Raw genomic sequence first — 15002 nt, forward strand, 5'->3', positions numbered from 1 at the left:
TGTGTAAAAAGGAAATGAAATTGTGAAACACATTCAAAAGAGAAGTGGTTAAAATTAAATGAAAAAAACTGAATTAGTCAACAATCCCATGCTATTATATAAACACCCCACCTGAAGTCTGTCAGTCACACGCACAAACACACTCTCCTGGCCCAGGTGTACGCTCATGTATGGTAAGCTCATCTCGTCACTCGCTCTTTATTAATACAGGATTACATTTATTCTCAATCCCAAACTCACACACACACTCCACGGGCTCCTCCCAAAAGTACACGTACTGTCTGCCAGGACCGTCAAAGGTAGCAAGGCAGTCAGGTAGCTGTGTGCCGCCAGCTGTAGCCAGAGGAGTTTCTCCCTTTTTGTATGTCACAAGCCCGTGGAGGCCTGCTGCTCATTTGGCTGCTGACAGGTGCTTTACTGGACAACAGGTGGGTTTCTGTCAGACAAGGATACACTGCAGCTTTGTAAATCCAGTTTCATGAAGGTAAGACAACAATTAAACTTCAATGATAGCATTTAAGTTTTCTTAAGAAAACATGGTTTGTATATGAGTTGCTTTCCATTCACATGTGCACTACTATTCATATCGTGAGTAATGTTATATTTGACTAGACTTCACACTGATATGACTTATCATTATGGCATGACGATTATACACAATATTTTTGTACATAATATTTCTGAGGTTTCTGTCTGAGTGTGGAAGCTTAAAGTTTTTACAATGACTATAATTAAATCCCAACATCCAAGGTGAAAAAAAGTCCTCTACACACTGACTGCTGAGGTGATTTGTTAATGGTCTCCAAAAGTATCTGTGACCCTTTGCTTTCTCTTTACTCTCCAACATAATTATTATAAAATACCACAGACTCAAATATGAACTTACTTTAAGTTAGATATGTTGAATGCCACATCCAGTTATCTTTCTTAAGCTATGGCATAACTCTCATAACTAAATTCTGTCCTCCCTTTCCAGATGTTTCCTTGGTCCGCTGTTTTCTCCCTTGAGCCCAAAGTGCCCGGCCAGCGCACCACTGAGGAGCTGGTCACCAACACTCTGATGCTGGAGTTGGGGGCCATGGTGAAGCGCACTGAACGCATCCGTTTGGAGCGGGCAACAGAGGGTCGTCGTCGCCGTCGCAGCTCCTCTTCCACAGCTGACTACAGCTGGCTGGCCACCACCCCAACCCCACAGCCCTTCGAGCTGACGCCCAATGACCTGCTGGACCTGCAGGACCTCTGTGCCAAGATCCCTCCTGCACAGTGTGGCCCTGCAATCGTCAGGTGAGAAAGACAGGAATACATATTGTAGAAACAAACTGGCAAAAACAGAGACTGAGTTACTGAACTTGAAAGTGGGAAAGTGTGAGCCAGATTAAAACAAAGAGTGAGATATAGAGCCAGAGACGTGCAAAAAGATTCAAAATAATGAGAGACAAAGACATAGGGGAAAAAGAGCTTTAAATGCAGACAGGAACCTGGAATATGAAGCTGAAATAGAGGAAGAGAGAGCTGCAGGGTTTTAATCTAATCCCTTTAACACCATTAACTATAACCTGGAAAGTAAGCTGATACTCTCAGATCCCCATGCTTTTCCTAACAGACAACACGCATGAGATCTTAAAAATTAATGACAACTCCCCTCAATCTATTTCATTAATTAGGGTTCAAATCAAGAATGAACCTATAGTCATTGTTCCACACATTCAAGTGATTGGCTAATGCTTGTCCCGTGTGTAAACAACTAATTTGGAAAACTGCTTTTAGTTTTTGAGCTGCGCTCATTTAACATTTTAAGACATACATTAAAACTTTAATTTAATTTAAATTAAATTGTACCTATGGGCCAATTTAAAACCATGATTACAAACAACTCTTCTCTTGAATTTAACTGTTTTTAACTGGTTCTGATATTTGTTTTCTCATTGATTATGTTTTGTATGTATTCATTTCGTTCTAAGTGTATTACTGACATAACTGAAAATGAGGGCATGCCTCAATGATTCCTTGAGATCTAAGGTTGAATGAATGAATGAATGAATGAATGAATGAATGAATGAATGAATGAAAATGTGTGTGTTATCTTAGATCAGACTGTTCCTAATAATCAGTTATGCCTCCCACTGCAGATTCAGGAGGTTGGTGTCACAGATGGAGCCTGAGGTTCACGAGGTTCCCCGGCTGTTTCGCTCAGTGCTACAAGACTGCGTGGACGAGATAAGTGGAAACGAAGATGTGGAGACACATAACACTGTCATTGAGAAGCAGCAGCGCAGCAAGAGCCTCTCTTTCGATACTTTCCGCAGCAAGTTCCGCACAGGTCAGCTCTTCAAGATCTCCGGTTCGAAAGGATCCAGGGGGAATCTGCAGCAAGAGGTGGACTGGTCAGATGAGGAGGATGAAGAAGGAGAGGAGAATGCCATCAAGGCCAGGGCGAGGAAGGGAAGGAGCAGGAGCATGCCAGAGATCAGCCCTCTGGAGCAGAGTGCCCAGGGATGAGAGGAGAGAGGGAGAGTCAGGAGTGGCAGTACAGAGAAGGTGGTGGGAGGGGAGGAGGAACACCTGAAGAGGAGTTCTGGTGGGAGGAGGGGATGGGGGGTGAGGAGTAAGGGAAGGAGGGAAAGGTGAGCACAAAAAGGAGGTGAAGAGAGAAAGAAAGAAAAGCTGGGGATGTTGAAGAAGGTGGGAAGGTAGCATTCAGTGAGAAAGGGGGCAGAATAGATTTGAAAAAAAGTCCACAAGTTTTCTCATTCCTAATCAAATCTAGAGAGGGCTTAGAATGATTTCTTGACTTTCAGGAACCCCATCTAATTGCTAATGAGCTCAAAGTCTTTAGTCCATCCCAAAAGTTTGTTGTGATGATGGGAATGAACTTGTTAAAACATGACAAGAGTCTACAGCAATGCTAGCAGCTCTGTGAGGCTGTGCTTTGAGCTTTACACTAATGTCAGCATGCTAACATGTTTACCATGTCCATCATCTTAGTATAGCATGTTAGCATGCCAACATTTGGTAATTAGCATTAAACATAAAGTACAACCAAGGCTGAGGGGAATATGAAGTTTTGCACATATTTGGTCATAAAACAAACTATTGGACTTTTATTTTTTACCTGATGATGGTTCTAGAAGATCAATCAGAGGATCACAAGTGACTATGGTATGTCCTCTGGGGAACATGAATTTGTGTACCAAATTTCATGATAAACCTATACAGTATTTATTGAGACAAAAAATCATCCTGATGGTGGTGCTAGAAAAATCAAGAAAAGTCAAGGGAGCACCAAAATCGGTAGGATGCATCATCTGAGGACCATGACTGTCGATCCACGCCAATCCATCCAATAGTCGTTGAGGTGTTTCAGTCTGAAATCAAAGTGGTAGAGCCATGACACTAGCATTGCTAAAAACTCAAATGAGCTGCCTGGGATTTTGTTCAGTAAAATCTTGCTAACATTGCTAACCTTCACATGCTTTCGGGTATCCTTAAAAACAAGCAGCTGATGTAAGGGCTCTCTGAACAACAGCTCCTATTGAATCATAGAAGTTTCATGAACTGTCCCTTTAAAAACATGTTATGCAACAAACAGGACAGCTCTCTTCTGCAGTGGGGGGCCGTTCAGCTAATGCCACTTGTCTGTATATTCTGTAATCTTGTTTTTTATTATATGTATTTGGGGAAATAAATATGCAATGTTGTCATCATTTCTATGTGGTTAAATTCTTTTTTTCACAAATGGTTTTTGGTTGAGATACAGGTACAATTAGACTAAATGTGACTCCACTGACACTACCTGTTATTTGTACAATTTCTAGTCTTTTAGCTTTGAAGCTGTATGGGCCTTTATTGTGGTTGAAAAGGCTAAATATGTGTATGCAAATCTGTGATAAATAGCAAATCAATTCAATGTGTTAAAGATATCACAGAAAGCTACACCTGCTTAGCACTTGTGTTGACTAGCCTTAGCCCTCTGGCCGAGCATGTCTAATTATATCCCTGCTGACTAATCCTCTTATCCCAAGAAAAGCTCAGCCATGAATGCCAGCACCCCATTATTGTTTTATTAATATGCACTTTCTTATCAATACATCATTATCACTATTTGCACTTTATACATTGAAGTCAAGGCATTTGGCTAAAAGAAACAGTCTGGGGAAAAAAATAGGAAGAATCTTTTCTTTCTTCTTAAAAAGCTGCGATCAATTAAATAACATCTGGTGCATTAGGTAGAGAAGGGAAGTAACTACAACAGTGACATCCAACCAGACACTTCCAGGGTACCTGGCTGGTTGAGTCACTTCATTAGTGGGCCTTCAAAACCAGCCTAACCCCTTCATAAGCACTGATGTCAAACCTGGATCCCGCTCAGATACTTGACGCATATGCTGAAGTCTCTCCGCAGTGCTCAGTGTGCAACTTTTACACTTTTTCAACCATTCAACCTGCCCGATGGCCGGGAACCGAACAGTTTCATTTAAAACAGCGTTGTTACATAACTTATCATCAACATTTCTTACAGCTCGTGCCTGATTTATACCAGCGAAGCTCCCTTCAGATTGCTGTAACCGCCTTCTTGTGCCCTCAGGACACAAATGCTGGACCACAGCCAGTGTCTTCGTATTGTGTCACAGTTCAATAAGAGTACCCATTTGGCAAATAAACGTTGAAAGCAACAAAATATAAGTGAATTAAAAAAAATATTTCACATCATTACTGAATGGTGGTAAATGGAGAATTGTTGATAAACGAGCGACAGTCATGCACCTCAATAAAAACTAAACTAAGAAGCAAAAGTTTATGATGATAAACTCCAGTTGTGTTGTTTGGCTTTGAAACATTAATGACGAGTGGTAAAAGGGGTAAACAAGAAAAAAAACTAATCAAAATTAAAAAGACAGTTTGCAGAACCAAACCATTAAATTATAGCCATTTTGATTAAATGTTTATGAATAATTGGTCATAGTACAATACAGAGCAGTTTTTTTGCTCTCTCTCTCTCTATACAAAGTGGGGATTTTTGATAATTAATTCTTTAATTTGGACCGAGTTCGACATCTTCATTCTTCACTGAATTGTCGAATTAAGATCAAGAGTTTGTCGCTTGGGAATAACTGAAAAGTCTGTATTCGTCGAAAAGTCTCCCAAGTCTCCCAAGTCTCCCAAGCCTCCATCAAACGGTCACTTCAAAAAGAAGGCTGTCCTTCAAAGACGTTGTCTGGACATGTCGTCTCAGTCCAGCTTTAGTTTATCTTCCCTTCGCTCCATGTGCTTTTCCCCCTCCCCGCTCCTCTTCTTTAAGCAAAGAAAACAACAAAGATGATGAAGAAGACGATGAGGACGAGAAAGATCTTGATCATCAGCCAGCGGTTGGAGGAGACTGACTGGAAGTATTTGAGGATCTCTGTGTGGGCAGCCTCCACGTTCAGTTGGGTGTCCTCCACGTTAGCGTCAATCCTGCCAGAGAAGCGCGACAGGCAGGTCAGTGAGACAGGACTTTTAAAACAGACGCAAATCGCGTTTCTTAAAATCACTTTTCTTCTAAATCAGTTAGTTCAGAAGATAACCATTATATAAATCATACATTGAATTATACAGTATATACAGTATTAGTTATACATTAGAAAACTTTAATATTTTCACGTAAAGCTGGAAATAAGGAGGATTGAGAAACATTATAACCTGTAAAATGAAGAAGAAATATTTAAGATTGTCATATTCATAGCAATCTAATTTAAGCTAATTTGTGGCACTGACAAACTTTACTCATTTATACTAAAGGTACGATTTCCTTGAGTTGCCCCCTGTCCAGTGAAGCATTGAGATGACACTCAGTTGGATTGGATTTGTTGTTTGTTGATTTAATTTAATTGCTGGAAATAGTGCAGAATCTTGAATATTTCTTTTCAATTTAGATGTCATTGTGTCTTGTGTTTTTAAATCTTTCTGAATCCTCAAACTTTCAGATTACTTCCAGGTTTATGAGAAAATATTTGACATTTTAAATGTGTATGCGATTAAATGTTTCCATACATGAACCCACACATTTTTTTTTTTTTTACACTTAGATGTTTTAAACAATATATAAAGTGTTATTTAGTGAGTTTTAGAGATGCTGGTAGGAGGATTTTTTTCAGCTTTGGAAAGACCAACGCCTGTTGTTTCTTGGTGTGTCCAGTCTAAGTGCTAATCTAAGCAAACCTGGCTCCAGCTTTGAATTCACCATACAAACATGAGCGTGGTACCAATCTTCTCCAGCTCTCAGCAAGCAAGCAAACAGGCATATTTCCCACAATGTCAAACTATTTCTTTCCATTTCCTTAATCTCTCTTTCCTTGACCACCCCCCCAATTTCCAGCTCCATCTTACCTCTGGATGGTCTCCTCTTGCTCCTTCACCATGTGTGCCAGTTGCTGGAATATAGAGCCCAGCTCCACGATGGTGCTCTCAATATTCTGCATGGTGTCTGCACGGCTCTGGATGTACGAGTCCTGTAATGGCACAATCAGCAAGACTTCAAAAATGTCCACATTAGATTACATGAATGCAGAGTTTACCTATTTGGTCACATTTTCACCAAAGATTTCATGCCAATATTTATACTATAATGTAATAATTGATATTTTTCCCAGCTTGCGGATTAGATGCACATACTCCTTCCTGACTCTGACAAATATACACCAAAAGTCTACCTGCTCATCAATGAGCTGGAGTTGCAAAGGATTGGCCTGAGAGTCCATATCGATGGCTACGTCCCCCATACTCCTGGACTCATCCTGCATCAGGACCGAGCTCTCTGAAGGGAAACAGCAAGCAAAAAAAAAAAAGAAAAAACACACACATTCAACAAGATCAGACAGAAATCCTCAATGTTAGAGGGGAAAAGCAGAAAGAACAGCGGGCACATACAGTAGCTAGTTATACCCGCTGGGAGAGTCAAACGTTCCAGGGAAATACCTTTTAAATTTGAGGTTGTATTGCCCTGGTAGTCATAGCGCGGCTCGCGAGCTGCATGCGGCTCCTGGGCCCCTTTTTTGCGGCTCCCTAAAATATTTTTTGATTTTTGCATTATAGATGACCAAATACAGTATTAATCATTCACAAGGCGTTCGAGCAGTTCCCTATTACAACAGCTGGTTGACATTGTCACTGTCAGTGAGAATGCTTCTGCACGTCTAGCATTTGTGGCTGAAACTCAACCAATTTGCTAATTGTGAATAACCTAAAATTAGGGAATACAAACAGGTACAACAGAAGTTTTAAAACAAAACAACATTTTATTTTATTATTGTAATGTATGCTAGTCATAAAGATTTTACTGGCAGTGTAAATGCCTGCACAGGAGGCATCTGAGCTCCCTGTGCTCATTAGAGGGTCTCTGATAAGAAGCCTCTTTAGCAAAACGTTAGCTATTTATTAAGCAAAATGTTAAATTGAGCAGGAGCCTGTCAAAACAAGTCGAAATATTGTCTCAAAGCCAGAACATATAAAAAAATAAAGGTGTGCTCACTCTATTCACCGTTTTGAAACTGCATGCACAAATTTTATGTCAGATGAACAGATGAAGAGCAGGCGATGTTTTAGATTGCGACTGAGTTTTAGAGGAACGTAGATAAACAGGATGTGATATGTGGGGGCAGAGGTGGTGCTGCATGTAAGTTTACACCAGTTAGTATGACACCAGAAGCAGACCAGAACGTTATGATGCCCATGTCCGAATTCATTTTGGGTTGTGATTTCAATGTAAAACTGCTGCTTGTTTGTACTGACAAAGTGTATGAAAGAAAGTGTTATATGAGCATAAAAAATACTGTTAGTATAGAGTGAGCACGCCCTTATGGAGATACAACAGCATGCCGTGGTTACCTGTTAGTGCCACTATTTTAATGCAAGACCCTTGTTAAAATCATAAGAGTGACTACAAGCGTGAAGCTAAGACGTGGTTCGGCTTACTGAAGTTGTTGGCCATCAGAGGAGAAGACGAGACTGGAGGCTGGGAGAACTGCTCTCTCCTGCTGCGCTGCTGCTTCAGGTTCTGCAGGAAAAGAGACAAATGATGGAGAAGGTTAACATGAATGAGAGGAAACCAGTGACACGTTTCAAAACTTCAGTTTTTAGTATTTAGTATTTTTTTTTGCTGTTGAATGATGAAGTTTACCAAATGTTTCTTACCTCTGTTCTGACCTCTAGGACTGATTTGAAGTCATTGGACATTGAAGCCAGTTTGGACTGTGGACAATAGAGGACACAGAAAACTTGAAGAGTGCAGCCTAATTCAGCTTTGTGCACCAACATGTGAACAAGAATTCTACAAACATTTTCTGATACCATTACATCTGAAATCTAAAACTAATTCCATTAAAATAAAGACATTATTGGTATTTTTAGAAGTTACATGTTTTCCTCTATTTACTCTCTCTAACAAAAGCACAACTTGATTCAAAAGTTCAAACAAACAATAATACAGAAAAGTGTTGATGATAGAGAATATTTTCATTTTACCATTTAGTTTAACCTTGTTTCTTATTCACAAGGTTTGAACAAATCTGTTTATGAGTAAAGTTCAAAGGTACCTCAGCCAAAAATGTTCAAGCTCTAGAAGTCTTTATCGCATCTAAACTGTTACTATGAATGCAACAGTGAAAAAAAGTAAAGACAGAATTCCTTTATACCCACAGCAATGAATGTTTATGTTGTCATTTTGTTTAATACCAACTGTTCATATTAGCTTTGATTGAATATTTTATCAGCATTATTAACATTAATCTGTTTTCAGAAGCCAGGAGACAAACAAATATGATAACAGCATTGTTTCACTATCAAAAGCTTTTGGTTTACATAGGTGATTGTGTTGATGAAACAACAATTTTTCATTTTTCAAGGACTATGTTTGAAGTCAAGCCTACTCTTAACCTTGAGAACGTTATGGTTAAAATTAAGCATTTTCCAGACTTTCAAGACAAACACTGAAATCCTGATCAAACTGGCAAAAAACACTGGACATAAAAACGAATTTAACCAGGATTTAAACAGTACCAGCCACCTGCACTCATCTAAAATACAGTATCAAACATACCTGTAGAGACACCACAATAGTGTTAGAGTGAGTTTGGATATGTCGGCCACCCGGAGCTCCGCGGGACCTCACCAAGTCCTGCAGCTGTGCGATCTGTTTGTTTAGACTGTTGATGTCCTGAAAACATTAACACAGGAGAATAACAGGGAATATATTTTTACAATTCACTAAATATTTACAGGATTATATGCAGATGGTGATGATTGTGTGCAGTATGGTTGCAAAATCATGGGATTTTAACAACTCAACTCACTTGTTTAATGATGTACGTTAGCTCCTCGATCTCAACTGCCTTGTCGTCAAATAGAGATTTTCTTTTTGCCACTAAAAACACAGAGACAACAATATGTAGAATCAGCACTTTGGATATTATGTCACTGAAACACAAGATTTTTACAATGTGAAAGTGATGAAAATTTTATGGTAAAATATGGTAAAAAGTTATGTTAAAATAACAATAAAAGGGTCACTTACAAATTGTGAGCTTTTCCAATTTGGCAAATGTATTGCTCAAGTCTTTTCCAATTCTCCTAAAAGGGGGGAAAAAAAACACACAAAAATGTAGCTTTCTTTGTCATGCACATCCTGAAGGAGTACTCCAACGTTTTGAGACATAACCCTGTTTGTGTTCTTACTGGGATTATAGACCTCAATTTTATCTCTTTGCTCTGTCTCCCTGTTAACAGTCTGTATGCTATGCTAGAACAAAGATGCCCTGGACCAATCTCTCCGCTAAACGTTCAAAGTAGGCTTCTCATTTAACTTGCGGAAAGGCAATAAACTTGTCTATTAAAGTATGCAGTACAAGTGCAATTAGGGTGTAATTCACATTCCATAAGGATGAGGAGGACAGCAATGTGTGATTTCAACTAATGCAACACCCAAAATCAACATACAACAACAAGTTCACTCATCAAATACATATGGACTGCTGAAAGAAAACAGACTATGAGGAACTTACTTAGCCATGACTGTGAAGTCACTGCGCTGCCTGAGGGCGCTGAGAGCTGGTTTACTGGGCTGGACTCCATTCTGCCAGAGGAGGTAACAAGGAGGGAGTACGACATGAAAAAATACATTTAAAATTAGAGACTATGGGGTAAATGTGAAAATTTGATTACAGAACTCCTCAATATTGATTTAGGACTAATCAGTTGGTCAACAGGGAGTTCATTGATTCAAAGTTTGTTAAACCTACTAAACACTGTAGTCAATCAATCAAGTAAAACCTTCAAATACTTCCTCTTATTACTTTATTATTAGTTCATGCTCTTTTGAGCTGTTGGTCAAACTAAGTAAACATGTTCATGGTGTCACTATAAGCAGTGGTAAATCCACCTGATTCTGGATTACTGATGCCAATAGAGATATTTGAGGGTTTGACCCTCTAATATCACTATTAGTATGACCTTTGACCACATCTAAGCATCAAGGCTGCAATGATTAGTCCATTTCTTATTAATTATTTGGCTGTTAACTATAAATCAATTACCAATTATTCTGATAATCCTTTAATCAGTGCGAGTAATTTGTGTGTGAGTACAGCTAAAATTCAAAAGTCAAGATTCTCCAATTCCAGCCTCTTAAATGTGAGCATTTAAAGGACCCTTTACTCCTCTGTGGCAGTAAATTAAGCGTCTTTGGGTTGTGGACAAAACAAGAGATTTGTGGACATCATCTTGTGCCATGGAAAACATTGATCAACGTGTTTCACAATTTTCTAATATTTTATAGACAAAACAACTAATCCATTACTCAAAACATAATCAGCAGATTAATCTACAATAGAAACAATTGTTACTTGCAGCCCTATTTGGCATATTTGAACTGCAATAGTTTTATATCATTAGATATATGCACATCAATATCTCTATGGTAACTAAGCCAGTATAATGGCACAGCTGATTGATTACTATTTGCTATTATTTTTACAACTTGAAATCACGTTTTGTTGGCGGTTAAAGATTTACAGTAAAACAGGCGTATCATCACAGATGAAGGAAGGCAGTTTGTGCTTAAATTGACCAACATGCGCAGACAAGAGCTGGTAGGGAAATGAGTAAGCAAGGAACCAAAACCAAAAGCAACAAACCTTGATTTAATCAGTAAACACACTCCAATGTACCAAATGTAAAAAAGCCAGTTTTACATTAAGTGATCCGGTTATTATTGTGCTGTGATGCTCTGTGCCAACATACCGGTCTGCCCTGGAGAGATTTACAGGCGGACTGGAACTCGAGGGTCCGGTCTCGGCACGTCATCCTGCCGCCTGTGGAGGGTCACCAGCCCGTTGTAGACTACAAACCACCTGAGTCCTGCTGCTCTGATCTGGTAGGTGGTTGTTAAATAAGAAGACCTCCGGGTGTGCGGACAAACTCACATCCAAGGTGTGTTATCCATATGTCCACACGTCTGCGGTAACGGGGGAAAAACACAAAATTTAAGCTCACATACTGACAGCCTGGGGTTAAACTATACTATAAACTATGACATTATTATATTACTATAACTATTATATTTTACTGTATAAAACACATGATTTGATCAAGTAGGTTAGTTGCTAAAAAAGAAAAAAACCATCCGGTACCGTTAGCTAACAGCACGGTTCGCTCGCGTCAACAACACGACTAAAACACAACAACCGGGCAACAACCATCAGCAAATTACTGCCACGACTTACAAATAACGCCACAGACGAGTTAAATATACACATCATTAGGTAATAATGATTAGTAAACTGGTCTGGACCGGGTCTATGTGTGCGGGCCGACCATCACGACACACAGCTGATCACGGCCTGACCGGCTAACCACAGGCTAACGTTAGCTACACGAAGCTAACCGGTCTTTCCAAACGGTCTCTGCCGCTTTACCTTGGTGAAATTCGACCTAAAATAACCACTCGAGGTTTAATCTTATTTAAAAGATAAAAACCGACCAGTTCCAACTTACTTGAATCGATATTACACCATATTTCGGGAGCCCTCGGTGTTTCTGGTAGAAACTAATCAGCCCAGGAGTTAAAGTTCCGATCCGGGTCATTTCCGGCATTGACGTCACTGCCACGTCTCCTTCACCGTGGCGGCAACCAGTGCAGGTACAGCACGTGGCAGCCAGGGGGCGCCACAGCAGATACTATTGAGGTTAGTGTACATTATGACAAGAAGGACGGGAAAAACAGAGAAAATGTCAAGGATGACACATTGAAGTCTTCACCTTTATTAGAAAAAAAGGAGTCCAGACGATTAGATGAGATTTGTTGGTTTATTACAAGAAAACCAGAAATGTAAATAGCTATAGTATCATCAATAAAATCCCTACCAGAGGGCCCCATATGCAAAAATGAGCAGCTCAGCCCTCAGTAACCGCCATTCCCTCCTTCTCTGTGTGCTGTTTACAGGCCTCCTGATCACCTCAGGTGTGTGAAAATTTGATTGAACACAAGTTAGTGTATGCCCCATTGAAACTGAAACAATGAAAGTCTTAAGACTGACACAGGGTCCCAAGATCAGGATATCAACCAAGACCTGCCCGATGATGGTCATCATGCCAGTTTATTGTGCTTATTACTGTATTCCCTAACAAAATTACAATTCCCATAAATCAGATGGCAAACCATGAACTGCCATCTGGGGTTTTTGTTCGGGTCCCTGGGAGCAGTGGCCCACTTTGTCTGATTGGTGATCTAGTCGTTCAAGTTCCACAAAAAATACTAGAACAAGTTCTCATGCTGGCATTAGACCGCAGACACAGAAGACAGAAGTCAGTAACACTAGAAGTTGTACATCATTTTACATTATTACAGCTTCTTTCCTCACCTTCGAACACTCATCTCTAAATAAACATGCTTTTACTTGACTCAGGTGATTTGTTTTAGTATGTTGCAGCAGGGGAGAAAAGTAATACCATATGCTATTAGGCCTAAATTTTCACAGTAAGTAAAATTATAAAAGAAACTTATTGAAAAAGATGCATTAGTCATTTTGGACTGATCCCTGCAGCAACCAAAATAAGATGATAAGATAAGATCATTAGTGATGTTACACAGATGTAGGAGAAATAAAACTCTGTTCCAGGGAAGGAATGAGCAGACAGACAGACAGAGAACGTGAGTCTCAGTTGAGTCGACCTGCAGGTATGGTATGGACAGAGAGATAACATCCAGGAGGCTCTCTGATCTCCTTTGACTCCTACTGGTACCCGCATCCTCCGCCTGACAGGCTTGAGCATGCCCAGACCACAGCTATGCCCTCTCCTATTTACCTGTTGGACCCCCAACCACAAAACCTCCCCCAGCCTTCCACCCTTCCCCCATGCCCTGCACCACCCCTCATCTACGCTCCCCTTCACCTTTTGTACCTCACTGTAATCCACCACACTTATCTCTTGCTCCACAACACTCCTTTTTATGCTTTCACACATTATTTGATGTTCTAATCTGTTTTGCTGAACAAAATTACCCACATCAGGACAGAAGAGAACAGTTTCTCCTTTATAATCTCCCTTTTCTTTTTTGATCTTATCTTTTTTCTTCTGTACATTACACTCAGCTGTTAAACTATATCTCTTTTTATCGCTCCACCACTTTAACCCAGACTGAATATCTCTGCAATTATTGGATTTTTTTGTATACAAACATTCATGGTCCTCAGAGGATTACTACTAATGTCTTTAGTGATACCCTGACTTTTCCTGTAGCGCCGCCGTGACCTTGGCAACAACTATTGGATGGATTGTCGTAGAATTTGGCTTAGACATTCATGTCCCCCTCAGAATGAATTATAACAACTTTGACTATCCTCTGATGTGTCGTTTCACTTTTCTTAATAATCAGGTCAAATATTTATTTTATTAATACTTTAAATTATGACCAATTATCTTAAAAACAAACAATGTTCCCTGAGCTGTACTTTGTTTTTCGCGCTAATTAACAAATGTAGCGTGCAAACACGTTAAACAAGGACGATGACCACGGTGAACAGATTGCCTAACATAAGCATGTTAGCTTAGTTAGCATGAACATGTTAGCATGTTGATATTAGCATTTAGCTCAAAGCTCCACTGTGTATTAGTACAGATTATCACAGAGCCGCTAGCATAGCTGTAGACTCTTAAAGCTGTTAATGATTAGCTTTAAATCATTTATGTTAGTGTTTTTTTAGACTCTGAATTATTAAACTTATATTGTAAACATTGTACAACAAGCTGTGGCAAAACTGCTCTTAATTATGGTCATGCCAATAGAAGAAAACATCTGAATTTGGCTAAACGTCCTCATAAAGGCTGTCATGTTCACACTAAACTCTCAACCTGCTTACACTGCAGGTACTTTTTCCCATGTTGTAACATGTACTGTAAATCTTTTATCAAGGTTGATGTCCTTCAGGGGACTGAGACAGACGAGGCCTGTGAATCCATGTTTCAGTTGGAGATAACGCTGCTTGTTTGTTCTGTAAATTTACATTAAAAAAAGTTCTTTGTATTCACAAGAGATGTTAAAAACACTCACTTTCCTGCCAGTTTAACAGAAACCACCAAGCACATGACTCTTCTTCACACTGCACACATTGAACTCAATCTCTCTCTGTTCTTTATCCCTCTCTCTCTCTCACTCACACACACACACAGACAGGAGTGATGATACCATCTAACAAAACACACTTGCAGGCCAGATAGCGTCCAGTACCTGCTTCGACACAGCTGCTGCTACAAAAGCAGGGAGGAAACCATGGCTGGAGTTGTTAAAAAAAACACGACTCTGAACGCAGAGAGAGCAAGGTGGAAAAATACAGGAAGTCCTGATACAAGTGCAAAGACTGAGAGAGACATAGGGAGCTGGATGGAGTGACGGGTGCAGACAGAGAGAGATGGAGGGAGGCAGGCAGACAGGGAAAGACACATGTTAGATACTAGTTGAAAATATGGATAGG

The 15002-nt window shown here is 39.8% G+C and overlaps 2 protein-coding genes across 3 annotated transcripts; one reads left to right on the top strand and one right to left on the bottom strand.

Moving 5' to 3' along the window:
- The first annotated feature begins 976 nt into the window (after positions 1–976).
- LOC139207717 (protein RD3) lies at positions 977–2499 on the top strand. The gene is made up of 2 exons (XM_070837465.1): positions 977–1284; positions 2130–2499. The coding sequence occupies exons 1-2, from the start codon at positions 977–979 to the stop codon at positions 2497–2499; spliced, it is 678 nt and encodes a 225-aa protein (XP_070693566.1).
- Positions 2500–4016: 1517 nt separating this feature from the next.
- Positions 4017–12113, bottom strand: stx5a (syntaxin 5A). Of its 2 annotated transcripts, XM_070837003.1 has the most exons (12): positions 12025–12113; positions 11272–11485; positions 10035–10105; positions 9548–9603; positions 9327–9397; positions 9074–9190; positions 8170–8226; positions 7951–8032; positions 6955–7041; positions 6690–6793; positions 6367–6488; positions 4017–5454 (listed from the first exon to the last, which is right to left on the bottom strand). In XM_070837003.1, exons 2-12 carry the CDS (start codon positions 11332–11334, stop codon positions 5295–5297), a joined length of 990 nt encoding a protein of 329 aa, XP_070693104.1. In that variant the 5' UTR covers positions 11335–11485; positions 12025–12113; the 3' UTR covers positions 4017–5294. The 2 variants fall into 2 exon arrangements, with proteins under 2 accessions (XP_070693104.1, XP_070693105.1); XM_070837004.1 differs by lacking the exon at positions 6955–7041.
- Between the last annotated feature and the right edge of the window lie 2889 nt (positions 12114–15002).

Source organism: Pempheris klunzingeri, chromosome 9 (assembly GCF_042242105.1).
Source record: "Pempheris klunzingeri isolate RE-2024b chromosome 9, fPemKlu1.hap1, whole genome shotgun sequence".
Taxonomy (NCBI): Eukaryota; Metazoa; Chordata; class Actinopteri; order Acropomatiformes; family Pempheridae; genus Pempheris; species Pempheris klunzingeri.